The sequence below is a fragment of the Quercus lobata genome, chromosome 8 (assembly GCF_001633185.2).
Source record: "Quercus lobata isolate SW786 chromosome 8, ValleyOak3.0 Primary Assembly, whole genome shotgun sequence".
Classification (NCBI taxonomy): domain Eukaryota; kingdom Viridiplantae; phylum Streptophyta; class Magnoliopsida; order Fagales; family Fagaceae; genus Quercus; species Quercus lobata.
Genome location: NC_044911.1, coordinates 37,825,576 through 37,834,880, shown reverse-complemented (window position 1 = coordinate 37,834,880; position 9,305 = coordinate 37,825,576). Strand labels below are relative to the sequence as shown.

The 9,305-nt window shown below is 31.9% G+C and overlaps 1 protein-coding gene across 1 annotated transcript; it reads right to left on the bottom strand.

The window, feature by feature from the left end:
• Positions 1–8,322: 8,322 nt before the first annotated feature.
• LOC115954642 (photosystem II repair protein PSB27-H1, chloroplastic) lies at positions 8,323–9,305 on the bottom strand. Its single transcript, XM_031072554.1, has one exon. The coding sequence runs from the start codon at positions 9,187–9,189 to the stop codon at positions 8,650–8,652; it is 540 nt and encodes a 179-aa protein (XP_030928414.1). The 5' UTR covers positions 9,190–9,305; the 3' UTR covers positions 8,323–8,649.

Below are 9,305 nucleotides of genomic sequence, written 5' to 3'. Positions count from 1 at the left end.
TTATTTTTTTACATATTTTGTTACCATCATCAAAACACTCGTTTATTAACACTCTCACTACTACATCTTTTTTGTTTCTCTCATATTTATTTTATCAATGTTAAAACTATTTCATTAAGAATTACAAAATACCTCCATCTTACATCATTTTAACATGTTTGTCCCATGCAAGTTTATTTCGTCCGAAGAGCTGATAAGACAGAGGCAAGCTAACAATAATCCAACCCCATCGCACCCTGTTACTATCCCTTCAACTCCAACCACAATTGCAAGTTGCTTGAAATAGAAGCAATTTATAAGAGAGCGGATGAAAAGAAAGTAGTTTATCATCTATCCAATCTTAAATTTGGTATGTTTCTCAAAATCAGAATAAGAGTGTAAACAATAAAAAGTGTCATGGAATTGCTAGCAGAGTATTCTCATTATATAATGCATAATGTTGTAAATCAAATGGGTTAAGCAATGAAAGGGCTGTTAACACTGGATTTTTCCTATCCCCAACCCTGGGCTAGCGACACGTGTATCATCTTGTGCCCAAATGTGCTATGTGCATACCCTTCTCAGCATGGGAAAAGGTCAACAAAAGACAGTTGTCACCAATTATTGAGTTTCTAAAATGTTATTGGTCACCTACATCTATTTAATTTTAAATGAAAACATCATTTTAATTCTTGCATTTTTGGAGTTACCATCATTTTGGTCTCTATAATCAATTCACTAATGAAAAATACTTATGTGATTAACAGATTGTATAGTTAGCATACTAATTATTGACATGTCATATGTCTATTAAAATAATAATAAAATATTTTGATTTCTATTTAAAAAAGCCATGTCATCATCATAAAAAAATCCATGTCAAAAAATTTTAAAAATTATATTTTTTTTACAGAAAAAATTAAAAAATATATATATTAATTGCTAATTTTAAAATAAAAATAAAAATGAATTAAAAAATCAACTTACAATTTTCTTTTTCTTTTTCTTTCTTTTAGTTTCTTGACTCACTATTTTCTTTACATAAACTTATAGCAACAGGCACATCACGCAGGACAATGACTAGTTAATTATATCATAATTATCTTATTGTTGAATAAGGAACTTAACTCCTACTTTACATTAGTAAATATATTTATTGACAATGAGTTTAATTTGTCAAGATTTTTATCAAAACTCTCTCTTCTCTCTCACGCTGGAATTATTACGAGAGCCTAAGTGTGATAAATACGATACGTCATGCGATAATTGGATTGGAGAGACTGAAGCTGAGTCTGATAGCCCACAAGAAATAAAATGGAGAGCTCATCATAAGAAAATGAAAGCACACTGTCTCTTAGTACTCAGTAGTGTACTAGTGTCACCAGTCACCTCTTGTTTTTTACCCAAAATCCTCTAAATTCTCCTACAGAACATGCTTTCACAAAAGGTCATATTCCAAGCACGACTAAATGGGGGGAAAAACAAAGTCAACATTTTGTCAAGCCCCTCCACTGCTAGACTTTAGGTTAATATTGCATTTTTTAATCACATTCATTGAAATAATATTTTGTTCCCGCATTTAATGGGATTATATTGCTTAAAACGTTTCTTATGTCAGGAAATTTAGAAGATGGAAAAGTTAACTTTAATATATATATATAAAATATATTAGGGGAAGAACATGGCTTCCATAATCCTGTTAATTTGAGCATGACCATTGACCATTTAACACCCTTGTAAAATTTAATACAGAAAAAGTCACTTCAAACTTCAAAGCCATCTCCTTAGTCAAATTTTTCAATGAGAAAGGGATTAGTGAATAGTGAGGCCGAGAAGGGGTGGATTTTCCATTACATGCTTTGTCCATTAATAATTTCACGTGCTCTCACTTAATTTCAGCTTTATTTGGTTAGATATTTTGCTCTTTGATTAATTATGATTTTCAGTAAACTTTTTACAATTTTCTTTTTATTGTAAAGTAATAATACTAATATGAACATAATATCAAATTATCAATGAGGATAATTGGAATTAAAATTTCCCCATCACTTGAAAAACAAAAATAATGATGATCATATAAAGTCATTGAAGCAGGGCTAGCTGATGAGCTCGTTGACAAGGTTATAGTGATACGTGAGTGAATGTACAATTTGATCAGGTCAAGAACTAGCAACAAAAAGTTCTTGACAATATCTTTCTCTTACTCAGTTCCTGGCACAATTTCCGGAAATCAATTAAACCAGCAAGATTTTCAAGTATTTTAGTCTTCTTGTTTATCGCCCATAATTGGCTGACGTGCCAATTGGTGGCCTAGACATCACCGAGTCTTTCCAATTGACTTTATGGTAATGGTGGTTTCTTTGATAAGTTTTACAACACAAAAAGATAAGTTTTTATTTATTCCCCAAAGCAGTCTATACATGAAAGTGAAACACCTTGAGTACTGCTGCACTATATAAAGGTATTGTGACCAAAGTTTTGAATATCATTTTAGTCTTCTAGGATCATTTTTGATGGGTCACTAAAACATAATGTTTCAGTATTGATGTGTATTGATTCAAGATTGTCATTATATCATAAATGCTATTATATAAACTTATTATAAAATAAATATAAGAATTAAATAATTCATCACATCTCATTATCAATTATAAAAGGTTTATAACATTAAAGAATAATGAACAGTAACCAAATCCTGTCATATACTAATCTCAGAATTAATCTTTAAAAAAAAATTAAAAATAACCTATTAAAAATTGAAATGTAAGAGATTTGGTTTGATTTGGGAGACAGAAAATTACCAAAACACCCAAAATATATATTTTTTTAAAATAAAATTAAAACTTAACCCAAATTCTATTTCGAGCTGAAATAATTTTTTGCCCACCAAAATAGGTTAAAAATGCTTATAATGGATCAGAATGGCTTGATATTTGAGTCTTTAGGGAACAAGTGGTTGTTGTGTACTAATTTATGCAATAGTACAATAAATATTGATCAATACGCTCGGTACATAATGGAATTCAATGTGACAAAGACAATTGACCTCCACCAATCTCTAGACAACAGTTGCCTTGTAAAAGATTTGTTTTTGCCACCATCAATTGTTAAGTTTTAGCCTTTTAGCTTAGGTTTGTGTTGACGATTTGGATGTGAGAAAGCATATGTTGCTTGAAGATCACTAAGTTTAGAAGGCTCATTAAGCGTAAAGTGATCATTAAAATCCGAATTAGTGCGAATGATCGAGTTCGTTCATGGTGGATATTCTATAGAAGAGATCCAAAGTTCTAGAGCTACTCTGATGGGATGCAAACAAATCATTCATTTGCTAGGTTTGGAAATATAGGTTGTAACAAAGCTTTGGAAATATAGGTTAGTACAGTAAATTTTCTAGTGAGGTATGTTGCTATCTAAGTGTTTTTTTATTCTTCAAAATAAATAAATAAATATAAACCTCACTTGTCACCAAATGCTTGTTGATTTTTTTTTTTTTTTTTTTTTACTATTTGTTGGATTTTTCTGATATTCTTGTGATTGCATTAATTATCATTGTGAGTGCTAAACTATTATTGAAAATTTGTAAGGTAAATTACATATATCACCCATGTGGTATATATATCCTTAAAACATGAAAGTTCCATGGAGGTTATTTGTGAGACTTGCATCCCTTTTTTAACTATTTGCATCTGCGGTCGTTTTTATTATTATTTGGTAATAGTAGTAATAAAGGTAATAAAATAAAAAATAGAATAGAAAGAAATTAATATTAATGGCTTGAATCATGTATCAACAGCCAATATCCATTAGAGGTAGAAATGAAGGCTCCATCAAAACAATTATTTATTTCTATTTCAAGGCACCTTGTCTCTCTTTTTTTTTTAATTTAAAAAAAAAAATGGGAAGTGTGAATAAATAAATGACAAGAAGATATTGAAACATCCATTTGGAAGAAATGATGGAAGCAAGAGTCCATTTTGGTCATAATACTGGTAAATGAAATCTTAGAATGAAATCTTATATCTCTTCAAATCTCTTCAAATCCTAGAATCCTAAAATGTAACTTAGTGGTATAAATCGGTTTTCTTTATAAGAAGAACTAAAGGTTCAAATCTTCGTTTAGTAACAATTATATTATATTACTACTAAACTTAAGTAAACAGTCATGATTGAAATAATAAAAATAAACGGCTAAGATTTGGATGGATACAGTACCCACTTAAAAAATAGGTGGATACCATAGAATGACCCATATATATATATATATATATATAATTAAAAGAATTAAATAAATAAAGTTAGGAATACCAATGTATCAAGAACGAATTTGGCATATCAACATACATCCACACACACACACACACACACACACACATATATATATATATATATATATAGATATATAATGTAATATAATATAATTCTTTGATAGCCATGTCGGAGGAAACCGACATGGCTTTCCTCCGACATGGCTATCAAACATTTGGAGTTCGGACCCACCAGTATATACAAAGATTGTAAACAGCCACCTAAAGATGGTCCCCCACGGGAGGACTTTAGAAAGCCTAACCTATTATCTATATAGCCCAAAAGAGTGATCAATGGGCTGCACAACTATGCTTACAAAGCTACAAATGTATGCAACTTATTCGGTCACTGACTCACTATATATTATGCATTCATACTTTTGTTTTTTTGTTTTTTTTTTCCTGCATAATTTTAAATACTAAGAAAAATATTATACTATATTAATGTTAAGCTCTGAATTCTGAAGGATTGGTTGAACAAGGAACCACAAACATATACACAAAAGGGTCAAATATTGTCTGTTGGCCTAACTGGATAAGGTCAACAATTAGCGAGAGTAAGAAAACTTGTGCTTTTATCCACTAAATCTTGTTCCTGTCATAATTTCCACAAAGCTTTAGAAAAAACAACAATTTTTCTTTTCTTGGCCTAGTTTATCCACAACGGTTTCTTAAGTTCAAGATAAGGCCATCATATCAGATAAAGAAAAATTCGTTTTGAAGAATGTTCAAAATGTATTAAAAACGTTTTTAGGCCCTAAGCCATGAGGTTGCTCGTGGGCCTGTACTATTTGTAAATCAATTTCATTCCTCTTTATGAATTTGCAGCTTTTACTTGGTACGTGGAAACAATTAGCAATTTTCCTAATTATAAGATTTTGGACCTAACCCAATCACCCATGGGCTAAGGTCTCTCGACTCGCCTCTGCAAAAAGTGGATTCAAAGGGAAATCAGTAACTGAGCTCGTAGTATGCAATATCCACAGCTTTTTTGTGGGCTAGTTTTCGCAAACTAGTTATTTTCATTCTCATAAGAATTATTGTGCAGAAGTTGGGCCAGAGATTAAACATGAAATAGGAAGCATGTCAATCATTGAAATTGTTTCTTTTTACAACCTCCTCCGTGGCTATCCCCTGGCCATGGACCCATGGTGATGGAGGAAGAAGAAAATTACATAGTGCCAATAAAAGAAAAGAAGGTTACACAAAGGAGGGTAATTCAATACAGAAAGGGTTCTGTGTCTAAATTTGTAACAATGAATCTATTTACAAAACTCTTATATATATATATAAATATATATATATATTTATACATACACTAGCCTTGAGCATGCGTTTACACATGTACTTAGAAACTCTTTTATTTTTTTGAGTAAAAGTTAATAATTTGCATATATTATAATTTAAAAATATACATTCTTATTTTTTAAACAAATAAAAATGATAAACTTTAGAGATAAATAGTAACTGTAATTTCTTTTTTGAACATTAAGGAAAAAAAAATCCTAAATTTTAGGGGAGTTCTATTTTTTGAATTCATAATGAAATTTGTTATTTAACATTTATGATCCTACTTCTAAATGAAGTTACCTTTCATTAATGAGAATAATTTTGAACCACATAAAAATCTAGTTGAAATAGAGGAATCCTTATATATATGTGTGTGTGTGTGTGTGTGTGTGTGTGTGGTTCTTCTATTTACAAAACTTGCTATTGAGATAAGACACATAAGACGGCAGAAGACACATAAAATTGAGTCCAAATCTTCTGTCTCATCAATTGTGCTCCACTTTATACTCCACCAATAAAACTTGGACAACTAATCTCTTTCATTAAATGAGATAACTCTTACTTTAATACCGTTAACGTTAAAATCCCTTTCTTTTTCTTTTTCTTTTTTTTTTTTCTTTCTTTCTTTCTTTCCGCAGCTTTTGTTCTTCTCTTTGTTTGCAGCTTTTGGTTTCTTTTTTTCCCTCTTCCTTTTTTTTTTTTTTTTTGGTTTCTTTTTTTTCCTCTTTTCCATGTGGTTGACATTAACAAGGAGTCCAATGAGTTTTGTTCGAGATTCTTAGCTGGTTTCTCAAATGGGTTTTGCTCATTTCTCAATTTTGAGATCTGGATTCTGAAATTTTTTTTCTTCAAAGGTTCTTAATTTTTGTGTTACTTTTTTAGTTTGAGGTTCCAAGTTCCAAACTTTAATGGCTCCAAGATTGGACTTTTCTAACTGGTGGGCAAAAGATACCTGCAAAGGAAACCCAGTGGTAGTCACAATGGATAACCCAAATTTCTCAGTTGCGGAGATTGATGGTCCAAAGTCTGCCTTCAGGCTTGTAGAGAAAAGTAGAGGCAAAAATGCAAAGCAAGTAACATGGGTTTTGCTTCTCAATAGACAAAACTTATTGGACTCCTTGTTAACGTCAGCCACATGGAGAAGAGGAAATAAAAGAAACCAAAAGCTGCAAACAAAGAGAAGAACAAAAGCTGCGGAAAGGGCAAAAAAAAAAAAAAAAAAAAAAAAAAAAAAAAAAAAAAAAAAGAAACCAAAAGCTGCGGAAAGAAAAATAAAAAAAAATAAAAATAAATAAAAAAAAAAAAAAAGAAAGAAAGAAAGAAAGAAAAAGAAAGGGATTTTAACGTTAACGGTGAGTGTTAAAGTCAAAGTTATCTTATTTAATGAGAGAGGTTAGTTGTCCAAGTTTTATTGGTGGAGTATAAAGTGGAGCACAATTGATGAGACAGAAGATTTGATTGTACTTTCTCCTTCTTCCTAATCCCTAGGAAAAAAGATTATCTCCTATTTAAATCCTCTCATTTTCTCTAATTTGAATATAAACGTAAGACATGTGACAACTAAAAAATTCAATGCTCTAAAAACACCCATGTAAACCACAAAATAAAATAAATGTCACGTGTTTTTCATCAAACTAAAAATTTGAGGTAATTAGAGGTTTTAAATGAGAGGGGATCTTATCCCAATCCATTGCAATGTTGCTTGCTAAGACTACTCTTCCTTTATAATTTTTAATTTTGATAAGTTTAGTGAAACAAAATTTTCATCTTCCTTCCTTCCAAATCCCTTGCCTCCTACAACCTCTCTTTCTTTTTTAATTTTTAACAAACAATAACCCAAGAATTGAACAGAAAATTTTAACACAATATGAATTTTTTTTCTCTATTTTATTATAATAAGAATGTATATGGAATTGTCTATTCCACTATTTAATGGAAATATGATTTGAAATATTCTAGTGTAGCAGTTAAATAGAATGTTGTAAAATTCTACCTCAAAAACTTTTGTGGCAACATTAGAAGAAGTTAACAAAAAGTCAAAGACATTATATTATATATATTTTGTTTGCAAACTACACTCCTAATGGCGTCAATTTATTGGACGAACTAGACACACGTGACAAGCTTATGTAACACTCAACAGAAAATATGGACAGATGAAATGCCGAGACAAACGAAATGTAACTTTAGGAAGTAAAATCCAAATTCTATGATTTCAAGGTGTAAAATTCAAAGACCTCCAAACTTTAGGGGTTTAAATTCTAGATGTTTCTATTAGAAACACCAAGGTGCCAACAAATTAAACTATAAGGCTCTTGCTGAGTACCATAAGTTTAGGAAATCAAATAAAATTCACAAGTGTTAGCCATTGCATTGTATTTAATGTAAAATAAAGTTGTTCCAAACTCACATGAAAAGTGACGATACACTTATCCAAAAAATTACCAATTCAATAAGATAAAAAAATTTTGATTATTTTTTAATAATTTGACAATTATTACCATGGAGAGAAGGATTTGAATCCTAGTTTTCTTAATAAATGAGAGCATGTTAGGCACTCAATTACAATGCACTTGACAACATAACTATTGATAAATATATTGGTAAAATATACTCTATATAAAAACCCCTCCCCAAGGAGGAGAGCAGAGTCTCAACCCCAGTACTAAGAAACCCCTGCTAAACAAATTTTCATCCAAGATTGTAGCCACTTCTACCCAAAGAAAAGGTTAATTGAAAAAAACTCACAAATCGAAAATTGAGAACAGTAAATTTCATTCCGTATGAACAGTGAGATTGCTAATTGACATGCCAGAAACTACACACGCCCCTCGGGCATGGTTGAGCATATGTCCTTACTAAAACATGCACATCTCAAATTTTTCATGTCAATGAAATAGACTCTACTATTTATTTGTAGAATTCCCCCCAATAGTTCACAAAGTGAACTTCATGCTGTAACTGATCAAATTCAAGCAAAATGATATTCGAATACTAAAAATGGAATAGCAAATAAAAAAAACCCAAAAATTTGGCCAAAATAAAAAAACTTCCTCCATTAGTTACTAACTTCTCTTTATCTTCCTCTCAACAAGGCCTTCTCGGCAGTGTCCACCTCTTCCAAAATCCTTGCCTTCCGCTTTGCCGGAATAGGTGCTGTTGGGCCAAAACTAATATAATGTCCCGAAACAGCATTGAGAGCTGAATATATGTCCCGGAATGAAGCCCTGCCAAGCAAAGATTTCTCCCTCCTATACTTAGCCACCCAATAATTTGAAGTCTCTCTTAGCTCAGCCACTGCAGAAGCCACATTAGGGTCAGTCTTGTCCATGTTAATGGTGTTTCTGACCCTGTTGATTACTTCTTCTGACTCTTTTACGTACTCTTCGTCTGAAGCAGCTAGTGCTGCTGGAGTCATTGGAAAGAGCCATGCAGGAGAGAGGATGGTAGTGGCTAGTGACAAGAATTCACGGCGGCGAGGTTGAAAGGCGGCGGCGGCAGTGGTGGTGGTGGTGGGGGTGGAAGAGCTGCTGGTGATGGTGGTGGTGAATTTGGGTTTGAGGGGAGAGAGTGGTGTTGGTTTGGAGGTTGGAGTTAATAGGGTTGGTGATGCCATGGTTTCTGGCTGTGTGGTGAAAGAGAAATGGAGGAAGAGGGTGATGGATGTTTTTAGTTAGGTAGGGGAACTGGGTTTCTGCCACGTGGGCTTATCACCTTATCTTAGATTGTTTG